Genomic DNA, 23,328 nt, shown 5'->3' on the forward strand with positions numbered 1-23,328 from the left:
GCACAACTCTGTAAAATTTTTACTGCATTGTAACAACTTATGATTTTTACCAAAACAAATATAATGGATGATTTTGGTCACTCTGTAGATTTTACATTGTCTTAATAGCACAATTTAATAAGCAGAATCGTCCGAGTTTTAGTTTTTGGCTGGTTTCCTGATCACCAGGTTTACCAGCATTTTGTGTTTCCTTTGCATTCCATCGAGGTGAGCAGCCTGGAAATGTAACCGCCTGCAAAGATTTTTTTTTTTTTAACTCTGTTGTAGTAATTGTGGGAAGTGATTATTGTGCATACACTCTCTCTCCCTCTCTCTCCATAGACACATACATACTATACATCTTACTACCCACATGAGGACTGTCCACTGACATAATATATGATGTAGCTTATGAATGCTAAGTCTGATTTTACATTGAATAACAAAAAAGAAGACCCAGAAAACAGCAGCATTTCTTGTCAGAATATGCCAGTCAGACAGGCCTATCATTGTGGGCACAATCAGTCCCCATCATGACATAAAAACATGCCTACACACATGCACAAAGTATACCACCACATCAGGGGGGAAAACAGCTACCAGATGTGCCATTACCCGAGTAAATCTTACATGCACAGAGGTAAGACAGAAAGACATTGTTAAGTGTAGAGTGTGTGCAGAGCGATTTGTATTAGGGTGCGATGCTATGAATCAGAAGCAGATCACTTAGAGATCACAATCTTTCTACAGCACCGGTTAACTGAAGAGAAATGTTTCCTGTGATTGAACTCAAGAAAAAAAAAAGTTTTGTTTTATCTAACGGTGTAATTGTGTTGCTAGATTTTCTCATTTTGTATACCGTTTTCATTTGGATGTGCAATACAAGTATGCCTTAATGCGTTTTTCCCAAAGCGACCCTCTCCCAATCGGGAATGTCCAGCGGCTAAACCAACTTAACCGTCAAAAGCGTCCATGTAATGACAAAACGTTCATAAAATAACAGCTATGTGCAGCATATGAGTGCTTGCCATCCCGCTCTTTAAATCTTAAGTGCAGTTGTGACAGGCTGAACTGTGCGCTGTAAGGAGACACTTTTATACCTGAAGGCAGTACAGGGATCAAACAAAGACTTCCGAGGTTGCGCTAATACGTCGTGTCTGCCATGTAACACAAGCCATTTAGAGCGATGACACAATTATGTTTTGCATGTCTTTTCACACAGCAGTCTGATTCACCACATGCCTTACAGGGACTGTAAGTTGGACAGGGCTACTGGAGTGACTCATACTGGCTCAAAAATACGATTGGAGTTTTTTTTTTTCCCCTACATATTTCAAGCACAATATCAAAGACGTTTCTCTTAACTCACTTGACAACTTTAAAATGAGTAATTTGCCAATTTTCAGCACAAAAAAATGCAGACTGCTCTTTGAGGAAGTCGAAAAAAGAGCTTGACGTTCATTTATGCCGCACAACGACGGGAAAAAACTCTGTCCGACTCAAAGCAATCAATTTAATATACGAAATCATTAATGCACAACCAAGTTTTAAGCGATTCACTGATGGTATTTAGGAGTTTTAGAGAATAAAACACGCAGATTCACAGGTGCAGCTGACATGCAATGAATCATACTACAGCATATTAAAATCCACATTCACAGCTCACAGGTCTGTGATTGATTACTGCAAACACGGGCATTTTAGGAAAAAAAGAAATAAAAAAAAAGCACAACACATAAAGGCGATTATATCGTACCCTGAAGCCCTGTTTAATATAAACCTATTGTGGTTTTGAGCACAGGGGAAGCTACAAATTGTTACAGTTGGTACGAGAAGGCATGCGTATGTATATTCTTGTTCGTTTGCAGATGGAAAAACGGGACGCTGTCTTCAAATTGATCTGTTGTGTTTCCAGGGTAGCATCATAGTAAATCTGTACAAGAATAGCCCCCTTGTTCTTTAACCACTGGTGATATTTTAAGATCGTTGATACAGTATGTCAGGGCGGAGGTCCCATAGAGGACACGGAGGGGTATTTGTAAGTCGCTGGCATTTTGAATACCGGCATTTCCCACGGCGTTTCTCTGCAATACAATGTGTTTGTGGAGAAGGCCAGCATGGGTTCCTTCAGGCTAGTGGAACAACCTCTACTGAAAACACAGACAAAAAAAAAAAAAAAAAAAACATTTCACAGATTTAATATTTCATTCTAATATATACTCAGTGGACACTTTATTGGGAATGCCTATATACCTATGCAGTTAAATAAACCTAAGCCAATTGTGTGGCAGCAGTGCATAACATCATGCAGATTCCAGCAGTTTGGGGTAATGTTCACATTAACCATCAGAATGGGGAAACATCTGATCTCAGTAATTTTAACTGTGGCTTGATTGTTGGTGCCAGATGGGCTGGTTTGAGTATTTTTATAACTGCTGTATACTGTTCCTAATAAAGTGATATATGCTAGATATGCAGCAACACACACACACACACACACACAGAAATATATACAGTATATATATATATATATATATATATATATATATATATATATATATATATATATATATATCAACAGAGAGAGAGAGAGAGAGAGAGAGAGAGAGAGAGAGCGAGCTTGTGATCTGGAGAAAAATACCTGACATTGGCACTTTTTATTGAGTGGCCACCCAAAGTGCTCTGACTGGCTGTTCTGTGAAGAACAGTACCTAAAAAAAAAATAAAAAAGATTATTACAATATTTTAGAAGAACATTTCCCAGTTTACATATTTCTTCCGATATACATAGTTTGGCACAATTACAGGAGGTCTCTGATGTTTTTTGTTTTGTTTGTTTATTTTTTTAGGCCAATTAAAGTTCAGTAAAGCAACAGACCTAATGTTTTTAAAACAAACCTTTAAAAAAAGTACATGTTAAATAAAAAAATTATAATTCATAGTGTTAGAAATAAAATGTGGAAACGTGTTATGGTTTATTTCCTGTTGGAAGGAAAATTAATTGTGCATATCAATGTGTAATGTCACTGTTATTAACAAGGCAGTATATCAAATCTAATACACTATAATATTAGAGTTATTATATACTATTGGATTGAATATATCTAATGTCTAGCACCTAATTATCTAACACATGTAAATTGTAATTATTTATTAATATGTTCATATCATATGGAGGGTCGAATGGTTTAGTCAAAACATACTAAAGACTAAAAAAACACTGAATTAGCAGCTTGACACGCATACACACTTCTAATTATAAATACACGGGGAAAATGTATCGCTGTGCTATGAATACGTGCATTTTAATTTTATGAATAATTTTACTGCTAACCTAAATAAGTCTCTTAGCCATTTTACTTGTTTAACTGTTTGTAGGGGAACATTCTTCCTACCACAGCTGCTTCACTGGTACCGTGCAAGGCAAGCATCAAAGACATTAAAATGTCAAAATGATGACTAAAAGGTGAAAGATTGCCTTCTAAGCATAACGTTCTGAATGTTCCTGTAATGCAGCTTAGTCATTACAGTGCACTGCTACTATATACACACTCTTACACCTTTTACTCAGCAGCACTATACCCAGAATCAAAGCCTGGTCTATTCTCTGGATTAATTCACTTTATTTCAATTGATTCATATAAAACATGATTAAAAGTGATTTCAACATGACAGTGTTTACATTTGATAAATCTCAAGTGTCAATTTGAAGCCACAGATGAGTTCAGGTTTAGTTTATGTTGTGGCAGATGGCAAGTTTGTTTAGTCTCTGCCTCGCACTTTATGCGTTTTTTAAAAGTTATTTTTAAAACATACACAACAATGCCAGGGGTATAAAAAAGAAACTGGAGTTAGTGTAGTGTCACTGTGGCTACTCACTCTGTACCGGAAATAAGATTTGTTTTGCGCATGCATGAAAACACTAAAGAATCAATAGCGCTAGCAATAGCCCCTAATCAGGAAATGGCTAGTGGCTATAGCTAGCTCTATGGATTCAAGATTCAAGTTTTTTTTATTTGCCACAAACATAGTTATATGCAGTATCCAACTTGCAGTAAAATTAAAAGAAAAATTTTAAATCTTGAATCCATAGCGCTAGCTATAGCCACTAACCGCTAGTCACCTTCTAATTAGCGACTAACACATGTCGACTAACACATATTGATTCTTTAGCGTTTTATGTTCAGATTCAAGAATTTCTCTTAAAAGGAGAAAATCTGCACAACTCTGCATATTGAGGGAGTGAATGAACGAATGACGACTGGAATAATGAAGACATTTGTTTAATTATGCTGAAATAAGAAAAACAGATAAGTAGATCATATCTTTAGAAAATTTAATATTAAATGTAAAACACACACACACACACACACACACACACACACAAACACAAGTACATACACATCTGTATTAACCAAATAGGGTTAGTTATTTAATAAAGTTTTTTCTATTTATTACATTTTATTTAATCAATTTCATTTGTGCCAATTTATTTAATTACTTAATTTAATCAATATAATAAAAAGGTGTATTGCATTAATTTTATTTATTCTATTTTTATAAAAGACATTTTATTTAAAAAAAGTTTTAAAAATGTAAATTGTTCAAATGTTGATGATCACAAATATTAACAGTAATTAACTTTTAATAAAACATTTCAATCTATTTTATGTCTCTTCCCCAACCGTATTAAAATTTAACCAAACCGTGACTTAAAATCCGAACTGTGAATTTTGTGAAAACACACACACACACACACACACACACACACACACACACACACACACACACACATATATATATATATATATATATATATATATATAACTATTTATTTAAATACTTTTCTCACAGGAACTGTAAAAAAAAAATCTGGAAAAGAAACTGTCATCAGCAGAACAATATTTGACAGACTAACCTATCCGGCCATCTTGTGGTGGGCTGATGAGACAAAGTCTGGAAATGCTTCCAGACATTGAGGCCTATTTGGGAAAGAAAGAATTTAGAGAAAAATTATGGTTATGTCAAGATAATGATAAATTAGACTTGCGGTAAACACTGAAGCATGTTACACGGGAACTATAATAAAAAATATGTAAATTCCATCGATTCAGAGAAAGAATAATGAAATTATTTGGGCATGGTTTATTCTAAAAATATATAAATATATGTTTTAAAAAAATGAAACTTAAAGAAAAAAAATTTAGGAATCAGCTTACTTTACTGGAAAAAGCCCTGCTGTCAATATCCATGTTTTCAGCCCTGATGGAAAATAATTACATAAGCATCACAAATAGTTGATGCTGATTTCCCAGCACGTTTACTGCTGTTCGCAATATGTACCAGTCAATTCTGGAGCGCCCCCTTGTGTTGTTATTTAGACTGCTTTAACATCAGACTATTACACTCAATTCACTGCTCTGTACATTTATCTCTATATGGGTACCACATGACATTACAGTAAACTGTTTGTATAAGAACCCACAGCAGACATAGCAGAAGCCATCCAGACCATTACGGCATTGTCAATGCTCTGCTGTAGCTCTGAGGTGGTCGCCAGATCCATAAGAGCTAATCTTATCCAAACAACCTCAGACTACTACAGTTCTCTGATGAATGGAGGCAGGATATGCAAAATTTACAGGGCGAGAATCACCTTCCTGCCTTGACGTGCAGAACTACTGTGGCTTTGGAACAGAGGAAAGTGCTGGAGACAACCCCCATAGTCTATGTTAACTATGTCCTGATTCCCCATGTGTCAACCATTTCATGGGGGGTGAATGGAAAGATTGTGGACTGTTCAGGAAGTGCATTACAGTGTATTTAATTAAACTAAATGACTGAACATATATTCTCAGAGTTTTTCACTGGATCACCTGAAAGTGCATTGAGTGGATCGTTTTAAATGCATAATGCATAAATTAAGTACTAAATACGCCACCAGCTTAAGCATATGGAATTCATTTAATGAACCAGTCCCAATCATTAGGGTTGTGTATTATTTCTTACATAATTTAAATCAGCATTAGATTATTTAAAGAAAGCCTATGATTAATTCTGGAAGCGTAACCTGTAGTGCAAATAAGAATGTGTGGTTCAGTGTACATGGTACTCACAGACTGGCACTGGAGGGCTGGCGAGAGAGACACACTGGGGAGGAGTAGGGGATTTTTGTCACTAATGAAGTTGGAGAAGACGAGTACCCTTAATAATAATAATAATAATTAACAATAATAAAATGAACCATCACAAAATGCTCTATTGTGTTACAGGGGTATATTGTTCCTTTTTTTATTTATACCGTAATCTTCACCTGTCTTCAGCATTATGTAATTTCACAAGCTGTTTTCCTCGTGATCTCAGTTACCAACAATGTCAGAAAAACTTCTTATTTACCAACATATATCTTCCTATTATATTTATAAGCAATTACAATATACTAGATAGGAAATTTAGCTAATATACATTATATATATAATTTAGGATTTAGCAGAAACAGATTGTCTTTCTTCTCACAAAAAATAACGGTCTTTTTACAATTTACTTTCTATTTTCATTTACTAAATTACATTTTCTAAAAAAAAAAAAAAACGGAATAAGCTAAAACTAAGAATGACTGGTGCTTTTTTATGTTTAAATTGAATTATACAGTTGTATACAAGTCTACTGCAAATGTAAATTTTTTGTTGCATTATATTTTATTTTCATTAAGATTTTATGGACAGTGAACACATGTTATGCTTTACCTGGTTTGAAATGACTGGAGGCATGTAAATCCCTGCTGGACTGAAATCCAACTCTGGAACTGGATAAATAAATAAACCATTTAACTAAAAGTATAGCGCTGTATTCTGTATGTCTTTTTGTTTTTCAGGCCATAGAAAGCTCTTTAAATAGCATTCTAAAGCTTTAGGAAGCTATACCTTTGTTGCTGAAGAGCGACTTCTAACTTTAATATGTAAGCCTTCTGCTCTGCGATTTTTCTGTGTGGAAAAATGAAGAACATTTCGCTAAGATTCAACAATAGTTTATATTTCACAGTTATATTCCATCTAATCGAAATTCTTACTTTGACATTTGTTTTATTTCTTGCTGCATTTTCACTAAAGCCTCCATCATTTTTTCACTCTATTAAACACAAAGATAATTCTATGACACATCTTACAACAATAGTCTAAAAAAGAAAAAGCAGCTTCAGATAACTCGTACCTTCTGTTGATAGTGGGCTAGTAATCTTTTCTGGTGCCTTGCCTGAAACTGCAAGACCTAAACAGTAGAAAAACTCAGATATTCCATGCTGTGTGAAAGCCCAAGTGTACTACTACTAATACTAATACTAATACTTGATTGGAATAGTTTCTTATGTAATCAAATATTCAGAGAATAACCTTCCAGAAGGGGGCGATAGTGAACAGAGAACACAACATGCAAGCTGTGTAGTTCAACCGATTAAATGTCTAGATAATTTGTAAAAGTGAAATGTAAATGTACTCCTTTACAGCTTGTTTAATGTTCACTTGTGTTTCTATTACTGCTGCATGCAGGTGTGCAGAGGATAAAAATAACTGAAGGTGATTACAGCAAAATAGAAACATTATTGTTTGTAATGAAATTATAATTTAAGAGCTGTGTCTGGGCACACTTACAGTGCATCTGGAAAGTATTCACAGCGTTACATTACAGCCTTATTCCAAAATTAATTACATTTATTATTTTCCTCATGAAAGAAGTATGTTGAAAATCTTTGCAAATGTATTAAAAAATTAAAAATCACATGTACATTAGTATTCACAGACTTTGTTGAAGCACTTAAAGTCTTTTTGAGATTGATGCTACAAACTTGGCAAATATTTTTGGGCAGTTTCTCCCATTCTTCTTTGCAAAACCCTTTGGGTTGGATGGGGAGCACAGCCATTTTCAGATCAGTCAAGGACCGTCACAGAGGTGTACCTTAGCTGCTCCTTTATTATCTTGGCTGGGTGCTTAGGGTCGTTGTCTTGTTGAAAGATGAACTGTTGTCACAGTCTGAGGTCCAGAGCGCTCTGAAGCAGGTTCTCATTAAGGATGTCTCTGTAGATTGCTGCATTCATCTTTCCCTCAATCCTGACTAGTGTCCCAGTTTCTGCTGCTGAAAAACATCCCTGTCTGAGAGTCCTTCAAGTGCCTTTTTGCAAACTCTAGGTGTGCTGTCATGCGCCTTTTAATGAGGAGTGGCTTCCGTTGGGCCATTCTACCATAAAGTCCTGATTGGTGTAGTGCTGCAGAGATGCTGGGGCTCTTTCAGAGTGACCATCTTGTTCTTGGTCACCTCCCCGACTAAGGCCCTTCTGCCCCAATCGCTCAGTTTGGCCGCTTTAGGAAGAGTAATGGTGGTTACAAATTTTTTCCATTTACGGATGAAGGAGGCCACTGTGCTCATTGGGACCTTTAATGCTGCAGAGATTTTTCTGTACCTGTCCCCAAATCAGTTCTACAGACAATTCTTTCGACTTTACATGTACATGTTTTTTTTTTTATTAATTTGCTGAGATTTTCAGGTTTTCATTATGGTGTATTGTTTGCAGAATTTTCAAGAAAATAATGAATTTAATACATTTTGGAATAAGGCTGTGAATACTTTCCGTATGCACTGTATAATTATATCCAGTTAACCAGGTTTAAAATACTTTTACGTGATAAGTCCTTAGATGCATAAACACTATAGAGATTTTACAACAACTTGATTATTAATAAAAGGAAATGATCGAGTAATCATCAAAATGACCAACAGTGACAACCCTAACAAAGTAACTAGTAAAGGCTCAGGGTAAAATGAAAGCAGACAGGCACATACATGAGTGTTACCATGTTTACCTTGCTTATCTCTGAGAAGTATTTGACTGCAGTAGTGCTGATATCTGAGAAGAGAGCTCTGACCTCTGAGCTGCTCTGAAATAAAATAAACATATACTTGTTATATAATAGAAATGTAATAGAATATCTTTTAGCAAAGCAACCAGGGGGACAATAAAAAGAGGTGATACTTACTTTGTCTGACAGCAGAGACAGCTGACATTTTGTTTTGCAGATCAGACACTCGCCTTCTTTGCCTATAGAATAAACTACACTGTGACTGATGGTCAACAAATAGCTAAAGGAAGTAACACACACCTTTCCGAATTCATACTTCAATGGCATACAGTTCTATCTTGACTGTGTCTAATTTGAACCAAATTTACCATTCAATGACCCGAAACATACGTCTATGCTCTGTAAGCATTATTTAGAGATCATTCAGAGACATTATTTTGTTATCTATCACGTTAATCATATTGAACTGTTTTGGAATAAATTGGATCGTAAGGGAAGAAAGAAATATCCAACTAGTGAAGAACATCTTCGGCAAGTTTTACATTGGCGTGGCTAATGTTTGGAGAAACAAACTGTCCAGATGCCAAGAGTGTGTAAAGCTGTTGTTCCTGATTATGTTTTTGTACCAACATCTGTACAACTTTGAAAAAAAAAACGGACTTATACCTCAGAGTACAGTATGTGTACCTTATAAAGTGCCAACTCTTTGTAAAGCACTGACATAATCAAACTAAGTTAAGCTGCTAGATATATATTACCTTTTTGAAAGCATATGTTGCAGAAAATATGGCCACAATTTGTCAGAGCAAGTTGGATGTCCGCTCCTGGAGGCTTAAAGCACGAATTACAGCATATCCACTGGGACATAATCTGCATGACAGTGTATAGTTATACAGAGTATATAACACTATACATATATACAATCTATATAGTGTACATGGGTAAGCTTATTTACCCATCTGGACCTACAATACCTACAATAGATGAGGTACAAGTCCTAAGACCACTGTACACTGCAGACTGCAGATATGCAATGTTCAGTGTTGCAGACATTAGACATGTAATAATGAACCTGAATGTGAATGGATATCATAAAATAAGGTTGTAATAAGTTAACCTAATTTGTAAAATGATTGCTATATTGTCTGCGTGCCATTTTGATGGAATGAAACTAATCAGTGTCACAAGCAGCTCGGTGGTTAAATGCAGGTGTGTCTCGGTAATAGCCCAAAAAAATTGTGTACGTCAGCGAATGTCATAATTGTAAACGTTTCTCCTGGCATTCGTTTTCTTGTTTTCATCCTTTTAGAGGGGAAACATTTTAAAGTCGCATTATATAATCACTGCAATGCGTTAACGGGGTAATGAGGTAAATGTTGGACTCCAGAACGTGATGTAGTTATACGACGCAGCTGCGCAAAGGCTTGGCTATTTAACTACAAGATGATGAAACAATGCCGCTGATGGAGAATGGAGAGAAGTTCAAACGTTGGAAGGTGATCTTTTCGAGTAGTGTGTGCAGATGTGTAGGTGAAACAGCAGGAGAGACTGAAGAACTAAAGCGTTATCATAAAATAAAGGCAAATTTCCAATGGTGCCAAACGTCAGTGGATCAGTGGGTAGTCAAATATCATTCTGGGTTATATAGGAAACCATGTTAAACATGCTCCTGACCAGCGATCCTGTCTTTTTCTTCTTTCCAGATCCACCCAATTAAAACTGGCCTACTTCAGGATGGAGTTCTCTTTATTTGAAAACCTTTTACTGCAGCTGAGAATGGTTCCACATGAAGAGCTTAAAGATCCACGAAGATCTCTTTAAAGCTGCCGGTGCCCCAGATGAGGACGAGTGTCTTCTGAGTCTGGTTCCTCTCATTGTTTCTTCCACATACCATCTCAGGGAGTTTTTCCTCGTCACTGCTCATTAGCGATAAACGTATAAGCACTAACAGGTAAATATCATTTTATATGCTCTATATCTCTGTAGAGCTGCTTTGGGACAATGCCCATAGTTAAAAGCTCTTTATAAATAAAACGCAATTGAACCGAACATCAGTGGCAGTCAATAAAATTATCAAATAGAAGACTTTGTGATTCAATTACAAACAATTCATGTATCCATTAAACATCACATAGTAATGAGTATTTTTTTATTATTTGTAAAAAGACCTGAAGGTAAAATAAACACAAATTCTGAATGTTTATAAAATATATTAGGACCAATGAATGTTGTCAGTAATGTTGTTGAGTTGTTTATGACATAAGGCTTATTTCTTTGTTTATGACATGACTTTACTATTGTTTCTTATAATTATGATCATTCTTACAATAAGTATAATTAATATACATTTTACCTTTTGGTAAACATTTACCCAATGTTTTTGGTACATTATTCTAATGTATACCTTCACTACAAGACAGGTGTAATAGTTTATAGAGAGATATGACTTAGGGAGAGTATCTTAGAAGAAGAAGAAGAAAAGAAAGAAGGAAATATATATATATATATATATATATATATATATATATATATATATATATATATATATATATATATATAAACTTAAAAGACTTAAACCTAACCAGTTTAAATATTCAGCTATCTTGACACCTACTCACCTGTTTATTCCAGGTTAGACGACTAGCTAGCTAGCCGTATGTTTATACTACTGAAAATAGATTATTAATGTGTCCAGACGTTTATTTTCTGAATAAAATGTCGAAATGTCACAGTTGGTTATTTCTGTAAGTTCTGTAGGTTAGAACTCATTCAGCAGGCTGCAGTTTGACCGCTGAAATACACTGTGTGACTTTGCAGTATCAAAGCGCGCGAACGTGCAAGGTTGGGTTGCCAGGTCTCTTGGAATCCCACTCCTTCGTTGTCATTTCTCTGGTTGTGTGGTTGTGTTGTGATGTTTTGTTGTTGAATTTGGGTTTATGTTGTGATAATGTTATGATGGATTTAAGCATGTGCTTTGATAATGTTGTGTTGTTGAATGCGTGTCGTGTTTATGTTGTGTTGTTGGATTTCTGTTTGTGTTGTGATGTTTTGTTGTTAAATTTGGGTTCATGTTGTGATAATGTTGTGATGGATTTCAGCTTGTGCTTTGATAATGTTGTGTTGTTGAATGTGTGTCGTGATTATGTTCTGTTGTGAAATGTGTTGTTGGATTTCTGTTTGTGTTGTGATAGCATATTTTTCACTTTTGAGTTGTTTAAATGTCTCATTGTTGGATTTGGGTTTGTGTTGTGATAATGTAGTGTTGTTGGATTTGGTTTTGTGTTAAGATAATGGGTTGTTAAATTTGTATTTGTGTTGAATTAATGTTGTGTTGTTGGATTTCTGTTTGAGTTGTGATGATGTGTTGTTGGTTTTAGATTTGTGTTGCGATAAAGTTGTGTTGTTGGATTTCTGTTTGTTTTGTAATAATGTTGTGTTGTTGAATTTGTGTAGTTGCCTTTGTGCTTGGGTTGTGATAGCATATATTACAGATTTACTTTTAAGTTGTAAAAATGTCTCGTTGGGTTGGATTTATGTTGTGATAATGTGTTGTTGGATCTGTTTGTGTTGTGATAATGTGGTCATTTTGTCAGATTGTTTTTGGCCACAAAACATCTTATCACAGCATCCCCACAGTGAGATTTATATTTGTTTTTCATTTGAATTTTGTTGTTTGCTTTATCACATTAAAGATGGGAAAAAACTCTTGGTTTTATACATTTTAAGAAACATAAAGGGAATTTGTGTGTACTTTTTGTATCCACTATACCTAGTAATAAGCCACAATAACTAGGCAGTAAGAATGTACAGCAATAAGACTTTATTTGTCAAGACCTCAAAAGCAGAGTTAAGAATAACACTTAATGTATTAATACAAATTCTACATAGTCATATAATAAAGATTTATAAATGAAGATCGGCTAATCTTTGGAAGTTATGCTAGCCTTGATCATAGGTAGCTTCTTATTAAGTCATATAATTGTTAGACCAATTTCTTTTTGATGAAAAAATTCTTTAAGCTTCTCATTTGCCAGAATCCTACAGTGAGTAGTAATGAGGTCTGGATTATTGCCCACCACAAAACATTTCCATTTGTTTCTTCACTGATTTGTCGAAATGTTTCCTCACGTTCCTGTGATTAACAGTTCAACAAAGCAAAGTCAATTCAATTTGCACTAAGTACACTTTTTGCCAATGTGGGCAGAAAAAAATTGCTTTTGTTGTTCCATCATTACCCTTTCGAAGTCTTGCTGCTTGCTGATCAACTGCATCTGGCCCATCAGGTGCTTGATTTTGAACTCCACTGATTCAAAGGTGTCTTTGGTCTTGGCAGCGCTGGGATCGATGGTTTCCTCAACCATCTGCACATCTAAATGCACTTTCTGTACAAGGATACAGTAAGGTTTCATTTATAATGTAAATATTTTGCGCTACACTAAGACCTATCATGTGAATTTCCAGTGAAACTAACATCAAATCAAAACTTGAGCAAAATAAGAAATATTTTTTACGTGAAACAAACAATAGTGTTACAAGCATCTGTCAGTAACGAGCGATACAATATAATGTTTTAGTCAGCTCACTCAGTGGTATCATATACATCTCAAAATAGGACCAGCAATATATTGTATGTATGATTGTTTTTCATGTTTTTTCACTTTGTTGCTTCTGTTCATGGTTTGCAATTAGTTCTACACAAATCTCTGTAAGAGTGCCACCTAGTGGTGATTCTCCAGTCAGGTGAACAGTGTTAGAAGTAGGGTGGGCCATGAAAAATTAGCCAAACTATAAACTACTGCCAGACTCTTTGCTCTCTGTCTGCCGACTGTCCGTCTGTCTGGTGACGGAGGCGGGATACTTTTCCATGGCCCACCCTGTATGACATGTCCAGAAATAGACCAGTCTAGCCAAAATAAAAATAACAAACGCACACACACACACACACACACACACACACACACACACACACACACACACAAATAATTGCCACACAACAGTGCCAGTTATTTCAATTAATTTCAATTGTGTGTTTGTGTAGCACTTCATACAGTACAATATGCATAGTTATAAAGCAGCATTACAGATGTGGCTGTAGATTTATATTAAGAAACAAAATACCCAGAGGTGACCATGACAGGGAAAATCTCCATGAGACAACATTTGGGGGTTGGAAAAAAAGGTAGACATTATCCTTTAGACATTGCATTTAAAACTCATGGATATTGTGTAAGCAAGAAACCTTAAGAAGAACCCAGTTCAAAGATGAACCCATCCTTATCTGGATGATACTGGATATTCACTATATTCACTCTATTATTACTGAGGTTATTGGCTGTTAATAGATGGACACTAGAGTGTTTGTGGCAATTGTAGCCATTTTAAGAAATGAAACATAAATAGAAACAATAGACAACAATAGACAAATCCTCCTCTCGAATTTAACCATCTACAGTAACCTTATGTATCTTTATGTGCCATATGTACCTCTCTTCTATTTCCCTTGTCTCAGACTGAAGAAGCTGCTCAAATGAGTAGTGAAAAGTTTTAATCAAAGTCCAATTGACTTGACTCAACTTCCAGATCCTGGAAGAAATATTGTGATGTATACAGTCATGTAGGTCACTTACAATCAGTTTTGGTCTGACTTACCAAACGCTCATCTGCAAACGTAGAGAATCTTGTCATGTTTGATTTTACACACAGGAAATGCTGACCAGAGTCATGGGATGTAAAGGTGAATTTTCCATATTTCCCAAATCGTTTCATCAGCAATACCTGAAAACATTAACTCAATGTAGTCAAGTAGTTTAAAAAGAAGATCATTTAATTTACCATGTAATGAAAAAAGATCCAACCTCAAGATTAGGGTCTTTAACAGTGACAGTTAATCCAAGGTGTGAGTGAGGAGAGTGGCCTTGATTTTTATCCCAGGGTTCTAATAAGATATATCCTGGAGGGAAGACAACACCTCATATTTGACTTTGTAATGTTGTTTTGTTCATTTGACTGAATTAACTGTTGATCCTTGATTTAAAAACAATTGTTATGGTGAATCGTATTAGGAAGAATTGTGTGTTTAACATTCACGAAAATGTGTACGAAAGAAAGAAAGCAAGTGAGCAAGCAAGAGAGACTATATATATTAATATTTGCATTAATGTTTACATTCGCAAATTACTTACTTACTATGACTTATTATATTATATTTCTCTGATGATATAAAAGCAATTTTGAGCTATGCTTTATTAGAAAGTAATTAACTTTAAGCATCACACCACCATGTAGCTGATTATTTTAAACAGCAGGCTTTATTTAGTTGGTTTTCTTATTTATTTATTTAAAAAATGTGTAATTGATACTGTCATCAGATCAATGCATCCTGTGGCACCAGTGCATGTTTAGACTGTTTCTTTCCAAGATTTCGATTTGTTTCTATGTTACAGCAATACACTCGAAAATACAACATTAATATTGATATATTTTTATTGTATCATAGTTTTGGCATACATTATATACTATATAACTATTATAACTATATGTAAAAAACATTAAAGAACATATAAAATGTAGTAAATTACTTTGCTATTTAGAACTATTGTTATTTCTGTGTGGTATGTCTAATAAAATCAGCTTTAAATACACTATAGTATTTAGTATAGTATATATAATATTAAAATAGCACAAAAATAGCTATATTTATTCTATTACCTATATTCCTAATGCACAGCATCAGCCATGTGACTATAACAGTGTAACAGTACTATACCCTGGAGGTGAAAGCTCAAAATGAATCGAAGATACGTTGAATATTGTAAAAAACAAACGAATAAAAAACAGTTTCCGTAAAAGTTATTCACCTGTAACAAGGGTGTCCCCAGGAATCTCCTCGATTATACACTTTTCCCTGTGCTGTGACAAATCAAAGAACATTGCTAGAGTCGAAATAACCAGGCATGATATCAGAAAACAGGTCCGGGTTAAACCCATGGTGGTTATTGTTATAATTTCAAAATGAAAAATAGTTAAACTAATGGAATACTAAGAAACGTTCAGAATGTCTGTATTATAGCTGTGTGTGTGTGAGCATGAGAGCAAATGTGTGAAATGTCCACCTGCCCAGCTTAGTGCTACTCAAACAAGGTTAAAAGAACGATAAGACCACAAGTTTAGAGATAATAAAGCACCCAAACGGGTAACCTAGTCACAGTCCTGCTTTGTAGAGTATAATGATATGCAATTATAGTTTTATTTTAGGAATTTTGTACGTTTGTACATTTTTTAATAAATAAAAAAAAAAGAAAGTAATCACTAAAGGTGAAAAGCCTGGGTTTGGTTATGAGCAGTGACATACGAGTTAACAGGAAACAGTTTATTTGTTTATATTTACAATTGATATTTACAGTTTATTGCATTGAATGCATAGACATTTACCACACAAAACACATTAGAAACAAGTAAGCACCTTTCTAAGAGTACATGACTTGATACTGAAGTGTAAGCGCTCAATCATTCCACCAGGGGGCGCCAGTTCATATAAGTTCGATAATTTTCCATACGTTCAACATAAAAAAAGTCTTTAATAGCACCTAAATTGTAATATAGATATCATTATAGCAAATAGATAATAAACTGCTGTCCTTTGCACACTTTTTTTTGTCTCCAGTGAAATATATTGAGCTAATGTAAAGGTGGACAAACAAAAATATCACAATATTAGAAGACATTTCTATAATACATAACATGTAGGACATAACGTGTATGACAAACTCAATGGGAGCAAAGCAGTAGTGTTGCTTAAAAAAACCCTGAAACACATATACAGTTACATTATAGCTTTTATAAACGTTGTCTTGTCACTGTGAATCTGTAGTCCAAACCGGATTGTGCTTTGAAAAAAGGAAAAGGTAAAATAGGAAATGATGGATGTGATGTCACAGACTCTCACTCACAGGAGTCAAGTAAACAGGTTCTCTCCTCCTCGAGAGGTGGGCAGGCAGAGCCGTTGTTAGCAGGCTTTATGTGAATGTAGCGTGTACGATATCTAATGCCTTTCTTTTTCTCCGTCCCACACTCACCTTTGCATAAACCCCAAGGGGACCAGGCAGACACCTCACAGTCAAGAGGTGTATCTGAAGGACAAATACAATAGAAATATTAGAATCATGAAGTCAAAAACGTTTATTGCAAAAAAAAAAAAAAAAAAAGTGCCCTGTTTTCTGTTAGATGTGTTCGATAAGTAGCTTTATGCATTACTTTGTTTATTGATACTATATAAATAACATGAGTCTGTCAATTGCTGTTCATAGTTCATACAGCAAATCAAACAATATGTGGATCCCCTTTTTGCCACCATCAGATGCTAAATTGAAAACAAAATGTTCATTGAAAATTGTTAGATACCCTTTATAATGAAAACCAAATGGGAAATATTATGCAAAGGTTCTTTAACGAAACCCATCCACAAGTTACAGCCTTGTAAAACATTGATCACTATGACATATTGAAGTTGTTGAAAAAGTGGGAAAACAGAGGGTTGGCACATGACGAAACAAGCATGACTGGACTTGACATTAGGTTTTGTTTCCATGATCAACTCTTCGTGACTGCTGAGTTGCAGAAAACTACCAAGTGGACCGACCCCCATAATCTTGTTTGGATTTGTTGTTTTGGTCACCATGGGGATGGGTAAATGTTGGTTTTTTACTTCTTTTTTTCAGTGACACAATATGCTACAAGCCCAAACTGGATTTCCGTACGTTCTCTCCAAAGAACATGAGTTGCTTTTAAACTAATTGCAGTATATATTTCAGTAAAACTAGATTTATTCGATTAAAATGCAGCATATTAAACAAATTAACTTCTTGGAAAGAATTTTGTTGTCTGTTCCTTAGTTGGAATAAGTAATTTTGCATATTAATCCATTTGTGGAAAAAAAAAAGGTATTAAAATATCCTATAATTTACTTACTTATAAGAGACTCGACTATTTCGTTGCCAGTGAGAATTTGATTCGATTGTGTAGGCGCAATCGGTAAACTAAAAATCTGTTTTCTCTCAATCTTGGTGAGTGTGACCTTGGCAATCGGGGGAAGATGTCTCAGACGTGGATAGTAGAACGAGTTAACAGGGTGACTTGGAAATGATGATGTTATCTAGGAACACAAAGAAAAAAAACAGATTGAGATGTGGCCAATGATCTAGACTTTGGCTACTGAGAAAGATAGTCTGTCTTCTTGTAGTTACCTGTGTGACTTTGTCCTGAGGAATAGTCTCAAATTTGGGTGAAGAAAAAGTGAAGCCACTGTCTGTGCCAGCATCATAAGGAAACAGATCAAGGCTAATGTTTTCTTTCCAGCGATCCCCATCACAAAGATTTAGACTGTCTACACCGATAAACCAGTCTGGGCTCGGGACAAGCCTCATAATAAAAGACAACTGTGAAACAAAAACAGAATAAAGGTAGCATTTTAAAGCGTGAAAGCAGCAATAAAGATTTGACATGCATCATTTTAAATGATATCCTATTGATATGCATCCATTGAAACTGAATATTCTTTGTCTTTTTGGTCCATGTGAGTTGGTGCTGAAGTTGCATGCAGTTTTACAGTTTTTTTGTGTATTTATTTGAAAGAGTAATGTATAACACCTTTCAAACATAGTGTAAAATTTGCTTTTATTGACTTTATAGCTTATAAACCAAAATTATAAAAAGGAAGGTGTGTCTTTGTATTGTACAATATATCGACTTGAACTTACAAAGTTGTGCCTGGCATACACCTCAAACTCAGTGCTTGTCTGGCCTGAACCTCCAAGCACAGCTGGCGTAGAAAAGAGACCATATACACTCTGGATGCGCTCCCCAGCTGCCTCCACCTCCTTAATCAGAGTCCAAGCCTCTCCTTTTTCAGAGAACTCTCTCACCCCGTTACTTGCGTATTCGTTTTTTTGCCAGATGTGATAGTCTGAACTGTGGGATACTCCTAAAAACATCATAAGAATCATTTTTTAATACAGTATTATTATAAATATGTAGTAAACTGTAATCAAACAATGTAAAAAATACATATAAAATAATTGAGCAAAATGTTTTTTACTTAGCTACAGCATTCACAGTGTTCTCACTTATAGCTGTAGTATGCCTGAGAATAATAATAGCTTGACATTTAGAGTATGCCACTCACCAATCAGTGGAGACCACTGAGCAGGAGGCCTGTAAACGGGGTACTGCTTGGGGAAGGCTGTCTGGCTCCACTTGCCTGTAAATGTTAATCTGTACTTAGCTGTTGATGGTGCAGTGCAAATCGAGTCAACTGCACTCACAGGCATGGTGGCGATTCCACTAAATTCGGTTGCCATTAAGGTGAAGCACCACAGCAAGCATCTCATACAGATGGCTTTCATATTTTCCATGGTGGTGATAGTGTTCTAACAGAATATTAAGATTAAACATAGTCAGCTTTTGTCACATATGGCAGACATATAAATTATCTGACTCAATTAAAAGTGTGCTTGACTTTTAAATTTATATTTACTACCGAAGATTTAAACACAATTTCTGAAGACCAATTTTGTACAAATTGTGCAATGGTTTGGAAGCAAAACAATTTACGTTTTCAAAATATGCATACCAGACACAGTTTCTATCTATCTATCTATCTATCTATCTATCTATCTATCTATCTATCTATCTATGGTCATTCTCTATAAACCTATATATTTTATATAGCAAAAAACATTTATTGGCTGTATACTATATTAAATATACACTCTTAAAAGCATGGTGTGGTGTTAGAGTCTCCTTTGCAAGATTTACATTAGGGCACATATATCCATGCAACATGCTGAATATGTAAATTTGTCTTGAGTATAAAAAAAGAATTTAGATTTTTACCGAATGTTTGATTAAACAGATCATGAACATTACTTACTGGCTTTGCAGAGACAGATGAGCTTTCTGCAGAAGTGGAGGTCACCTATGCCTGGGCTGTCTGAGAGAGACTGCGAGACTTGATCACGCCTTTCAGCTATTTATGCTTTTCCACAGACCCTTCAGTCTAACCATATCAATAACCTCCTGACCCCTCCCAAAAACGAGCGCTCCATCCTTCATCTTACAATTCCATGCAGGGTTCATTCACAAGCACGCAACTGCAGTTAAATATGTCATAGTTGGAATCGAGAGACTCTTTTTTTCTTTTTTTTGTCTTCCTCCTGGGGAAATGCTTGAGGGAAATCATAGTGTAGAGCTGTGTTGTCTTTTGTTAGAGTGAGACGGAGAGTGAGAAGGGTGGAGTGTGCTGAATCGAGTGTGGAAATAGACCTGGCTTCTGCTTCTGCAGTGTAGGTACTGCCACTAACCCTTAAGCTAAATGATCCCGCATGCCACCCACAATTGCTTCCACATGCTCACGTTTTGGCAACCTTTTAACAATCTATCTCTAGTTTCCTAGCACTTCATTTCCAGTAAGATGCGTGTGTCTGTGTGTTCTATACTTCAGATTGTTCTCTTTAAAAAGAAAGAACTGGATTTAAAAACCTTTAATATACAACATGCTGTGAGTCATTTTTGCTTCATGGATTTGTAAAATAGATTTGATGGACATGTGGTGTGATGCTTCTGTCATTGTGAGGTCATTTGGTGTCAGTCATCTCTGATTATTCATTCAAGCTGTGTAAAATGTCACTCCATGTGGTCAGTGTGGGACTACTGCAGAATGGGGCCAAAATATGCACACACACATATGGTACCCAACATAATTACTATGAAGATATGCAAAAAAAAATGATGTATTAGAAGAATAACATAAAATAGTGGGCTAGTATTTACACCCTTATAGAAATCCTCGCTGGCTTGTAAAACAGTGGTGATTTTTCAACATGTATCATAGTTGGACGTATTTAAAATGAATGTATGGTTGGGTCATATGTTAAAAGCTCTATCTATGGCCAAGTTTGAACCTCCTTGCAGGGGGACCCAGATGTTGGAGTGAAACTTTAATAAAATCCACCCTGCTCTGAAGCTTTACACCTTTAATCCACCAGGCTCCAAAGCATCAAATCAATTTACTCATTGCCATATTTTACAGCCGTGATATTCAGTAGGTTGATTCTGGTCCAGATCCAGACCTAGAAGAATTTTTTTTTACAGACCAAGTATAAAATCTTGGTGTAAAAATAACACTTTGCAATACATATAAAACACTGCATGCTCTACTTTCATTTCCTCCAGTCACAAAGCCTGTCAATCAGATTCCCTGCCAACAAACATAACTGACACAGGCTGTTAGTTTTATAGCTTGCGCTAGTCAAAAGTCATTTATAGATGATCAGTAACAGTAGGCTAATCATGTTTAAATAGTAAAATGACATGTTTAAATTGCTCAGTACAAAGAAAAGGAACTGAAAACCATTCATTTAAAGAAGTAAAGACAGAAAAATAAGAATATTTTTCCCTGCATGAAGCATAAAGACAGTTGACTTTTTTCAGTAATAAACTGTGGCCATTCTGAAAGGTGGTAACATCAGGTGCCCATCTTCCCCACAGAACTTTGAGGTAAAAATGTAATCATATCAAGCTACAAACAGAATATTTATTAAAACAAGGACACAGCAAGAGCAAATAACAGATTCTACAAATAGAGTTGTATGGGTTTTGGGCAAAAACTACATTTGTGATAATAAGGTGTATGTCTACACAGTAAGCAGTTCTTCCAAACAGCATGTGGTTCTGGAGGTGCTCTTAATAGTTGGCTTCCAAACTTGTCAACTAAACTGTGCAATTTTAAAACAGCATTCTTTGGGGCCCCTTTAGCTCTTCCACCATCCTCTTCATTGTGTGGGTGTAGATTGTGCTTATTGTTCAAATTCCTAGTAAAAGTTCAACCTGTTTAAACGTGCAAATAGATTTTATGTGTGTGCAACATGTGTGTACAGCATCATACTGATATCTCAGAGAAAAAGCCCCTACTGTTACATTCCTTAACATGTATTAAAGTCGAAGGCATGTGCCAATACCACTTGATTGAACCCCAACCAATAAAGCAGTTGATCAATGCAAGGCATTGGGTCTGAATCAAAATAAAGATAATTTGTTGACTTTGAAGTATACACAAAAACAGACTGGCCCATCAAATTTGGGCTCCAACACGAATGTGTTGTTACAAACACTGTGGAACTCTTGATTATTCCCATAACCCTGCATATACTTTTTTTTTGTGTTTAGGTAACCAGTATCAACAACTACACACAACCACATCAGTTCCCCTTGTAACCTGGCAACTGGTGTTCTCTGGGATGGTGAGATGTGATCTCCACAGGGGACAAGTATAATTTATGCTGGATTTACCATATATTTACAACGTTTGGATTTACCTCCTGTCACAGCTCCTCCTGTGGTTTGTAAGAAGGAGCTTTGTGAAGCTAATGTTTGCAAAGCTCAGAACTTTGTAAAGCTAATGTAGTACCTGTGATAATGCTAAAACCTGTCCAATATTTCACATTGTGGTTGTCCCCCAGCTGCTGCATGTAAGGGATTCCAAAAAGCTGTGATAACAGGTAGCACTAACAGTTTTTCTGGCCTGTTGGTCAACATGCTACAAGACCATCCGCTTTGTACTGGAAGACTGCAGCCCAGATGTTTACATGGTAACAAATGCTGGGTGACAAGCTGGGATTCCCTTGATTGCAGTGGGATAAGTTACAGCCATTGAGTAATTTGTGGAGGCCATCTTTATAAGTTTTATATGTGGCATTGGGCATGGAGATGTTCTGGGCCTGCAAAGCATGAGTGCTTTAAAGCAAAGCTGCTGCTCATTGAGCTGGTAAACTAGTAATTGATTTTGTTTGGTGGAGATTTACTAATCTCTACAAGTGGAAAGACTTTAATGGTGGCATGGAAGTCTTCTTTAAATCCTAGTTTTCGAACTACCGTAGAACCCTGGCGTGTGAGACTAAGAAGGAAGACTCAGGACACAGGCTGAACATTAGCTGGGCTCCAGGCTTGTATTTATTCAGGCCCTGCTTTCCAGTGCACTTTTAAAAACTCAACAAATCTAAACCAGCTCAACAGAACCAGATGCAGCTTTTGCTCTGTCAATTTCGAGTTCATACTCTGTCTTTGTTTGTGTGTGGTATGAACCACTCAGCCACTCTCTCTGGTTACAGCAGTTACTGATAACACAAAGAGACAGACATAAGTAAACTGACATTAATAAGGCACAGGTGAGAATCATCATCCATTACCTGCTGGTTTGACCGATCCCCTTTCTGCTGATGCACCCACTGCCCCATTCTGAATAAATTGCATGTTTACAACATCCCAAGAAAGTCAGTAATATTCCAAAAGCTCAGTAGCTTCTAAAGTGCAAAAACCAGGCACAATGTCACTGAGTTTATTTTCCTCTTATTCTGATGTTCTAAAAATTATCTAAAGAAATAGGTTTCTCAGTTGATTATTTGAAAATATGAAATATTTCTGTGCAATGTTCACTTCATACAAAAA

At 35.7% G+C, this 23,328-nt stretch overlaps 3 protein-coding genes across 6 annotated transcripts; all 3 read right to left on the reverse strand.

Moving 5' to 3' along the window:
* Positions 1-1,727: 1,727 nt before the first annotated feature.
* LOC124386246 (probable E3 SUMO-protein ligase RNF212) lies at positions 1,728-11,625 on the reverse strand. Of its 4 annotated transcripts, none has more exons than XM_046849975.1 (13): positions 11,448-11,625; positions 9,588-9,699; positions 9,007-9,068; positions 8,833-8,907; positions 7,189-7,245; positions 7,049-7,107; positions 6,903-6,962; positions 6,726-6,784; positions 6,096-6,129; positions 5,199-5,241; positions 4,898-4,961; positions 2,621-2,690; positions 1,728-2,129 (listed from the first exon to the last, which is right to left on the reverse strand). In XM_046849975.1, the coding sequence occupies exons 2-13, from the start codon at positions 9,694-9,696 to the stop codon at positions 1,979-1,981; spliced, it is 843 nt and encodes a 280-aa protein (XP_046705931.1). In that variant the 5' UTR covers positions 9,697-9,699; positions 11,448-11,625; the 3' UTR covers positions 1,728-1,978. The 4 variants fall into 4 exon arrangements, with proteins under 4 accessions (XP_046705931.1, XP_046705930.1, XP_046705929.1 ...); XM_046849974.1 differs by having other exon boundaries at positions 6,096-6,156; XM_046849973.1 differs by having other exon boundaries at positions 1,728-2,126; positions 6,096-6,183.
* A 1,001-nt stretch (positions 11,626-12,626) lies between these two features.
* si:ch211-255i20.3 (transmembrane emp24 domain-containing protein 11) lies at positions 12,627-16,063 on the reverse strand. The gene is made up of 5 exons (XM_046848801.1): positions 15,687-16,063; positions 14,685-14,779; positions 14,479-14,604; positions 13,065-13,211; positions 12,627-12,961 (listed from the first exon to the last, which is right to left on the reverse strand). The coding sequence occupies exons 1-5, from the start codon at positions 15,814-15,816 to the stop codon at positions 12,812-12,814; spliced, it is 648 nt and encodes a 215-aa protein (XP_046704757.1). The 5' UTR covers positions 15,817-16,063; the 3' UTR covers positions 12,627-12,811.
* Positions 16,064-16,183: 120 nt separating this feature from the next.
* On the reverse strand, positions 16,184-19,914 carry spon2b (spondin 2b, extracellular matrix protein). The gene is made up of 6 exons (XM_046848800.1): positions 19,757-19,914; positions 19,010-19,253; positions 18,585-18,808; positions 18,072-18,263; positions 17,797-17,980; positions 16,184-16,958 (listed from the first exon to the last, which is right to left on the reverse strand). Exons 2-6 carry the CDS (start codon positions 19,236-19,238, stop codon positions 16,771-16,773), a joined length of 1,017 nt encoding a protein of 338 aa, XP_046704756.1. The 5' UTR covers positions 19,239-19,253; positions 19,757-19,914; the 3' UTR covers positions 16,184-16,770.
* Between the last annotated feature and the right edge of the window lie 3,414 nt (positions 19,915-23,328).

This window comes from Silurus meridionalis, chromosome 5, assembly GCF_014805685.1.
Source record: "Silurus meridionalis isolate SWU-2019-XX chromosome 5, ASM1480568v1, whole genome shotgun sequence".
Lineage (NCBI taxonomy): Eukaryota > Metazoa > Chordata > Actinopteri > Siluriformes > Siluridae > Silurus > Silurus meridionalis.

What these genes read in the sequence shown, in the direction of transcription:
- LOC124386246 (XM_046849972.1), bottom strand. Translation starts at nt 9,696, where the DNA reads ATGTCCCAGTGGATATGCTGTAATTCGTGCTTTAAGCCTCCAGGAGCG. An exon ending in TAGCCCACTATCAACAGAAG is followed by an intron (nt 7,108 to 7,188) that starts GTACGAGTTATC and finishes TGTGTTTAATAG; the next exon opens with AGTGAAAAAATGATGGAGGC. An exon ending in ACCACAAGATGGCCGGATAG is followed by an intron (nt 2,691 to 4,897) that starts GTTAGTCTGTCA and finishes TTTTTTTTTTAG; the next exon opens with GTACTGTTCTTCACAGAACA.
- si:ch211-255i20.3 (XM_046848801.1), bottom strand. Translation starts at nt 15,816, where the DNA reads ATGGGTTTAACCCGGACCTGTTTTCTGATATCATGCCTGGTTATTTCG. An exon ending in TGGGGACACCCTTGTTACAG is followed by an intron (nt 14,780 to 15,686) that starts GTGAATAACTTT and finishes TCTTCCCTCCAG; the next exon opens with GATATATCTTATTAGAACCC. An exon ending in TTAAAGACCCTAATCTTGAG is followed by an intron (nt 14,605 to 14,684) that starts GTTGGATCTTTT and finishes TAATGTTTTCAG; the next exon opens with GTATTGCTGATGAAACGATT.
- spon2b (XM_046848800.1), bottom strand. Translation starts at nt 19,238, where the DNA reads ATGGAAAATATGAAAGCCATCTGTATGAGATGCTTGCTGTGGTGCTTC. An exon ending in TCAGTGGTCTCCACTGATTG is followed by an intron (nt 18,809 to 19,009) that starts GTGAGTGGCATA and finishes TGATGTTTTTAG; the next exon opens with GAGTATCCCACAGTTCAGAC. An exon ending in CTCAGGACAAAGTCACACAG is followed by an intron (nt 17,981 to 18,071) that starts GTAACTACAAGA and finishes TTGTGTTCCTAG; the next exon opens with ATAACATCATCATTTCCAAG.